The following is a 442-nucleotide window of genomic DNA, read 5'->3' as shown; positions in this document are numbered from 1 at the left end:
GCAAGCAGCGGATTCACCACAGCAGCAGCTCTGCGACTCTGCAACATCTGCGGGAGCAACAGCAGCAGCAACTGCTGCTGCTGCTGCTGCTTCTGCTGCTGCTGCTGCTGTTCCTGCTGCTGCTGCTGCTGCTGCTGCTGCTGCTGAACTCAAGCAGCAGCCGGCGCGGCGTCGTCAGAGTCTATGGAGTTGGCTGCGGCCTTCTAGTATGCATGCGCAGCAGCAAAGGAGGCAGCAGCAGCAGCAGCAAGAGCAGCAGCAGCAAGAGCAGCAGAGTCAAGAGCAGCAGCAGGAGCAGCGGAAACCAGCAGCAGCAACAGCAGCAGCAGCAGCAGCAGCAGCAAAGCCCTCATGGAGGCGGCTGGTGGCGAGGAGTTATCGCAGGCTAAAGAGCAGCAGCAGACGGCAGCGGAGTGTACAGACAGCTGCTTCTCGTGCTGCT

General features: G+C 61.1%; 1 protein-coding gene across 1 annotated transcript in view; it reads left to right on the top strand.

The window, feature by feature from the left end:
• The window catches only part of EMH_0002820 (uncharacterized protein), a gene marked incomplete at both ends in the record, with an annotated part of 10,092 nt that overhangs the window by 9,398 nt on the left and 252 nt on the right, over positions 1 to 442 (top strand). Inside the window, one exon of the mRNA XM_013496173.1 lies at positions 3 to 442. Within this exon, the coding sequence (XP_013351627.1) occupies positions 3 to 442 (440 nt within the window). The remainder of the gene's footprint in view (positions 1 to 2) is intronic.

The sequence above is a fragment of the Eimeria mitis genome, genomic scaffold, assembly GCF_000499745.2.
Source record: "Eimeria mitis Houghton genomic scaffold, Emh_scaff196, whole genome shotgun sequence".
In the NCBI taxonomy this organism is placed as follows: domain Eukaryota; phylum Apicomplexa; class Conoidasida; order Eucoccidiorida; family Eimeriidae; genus Eimeria; species Eimeria mitis.
The sequence above is the reverse complement of the archived record's forward strand: the minus strand, read 5'-3'. Positions and strand labels throughout refer to the sequence as shown.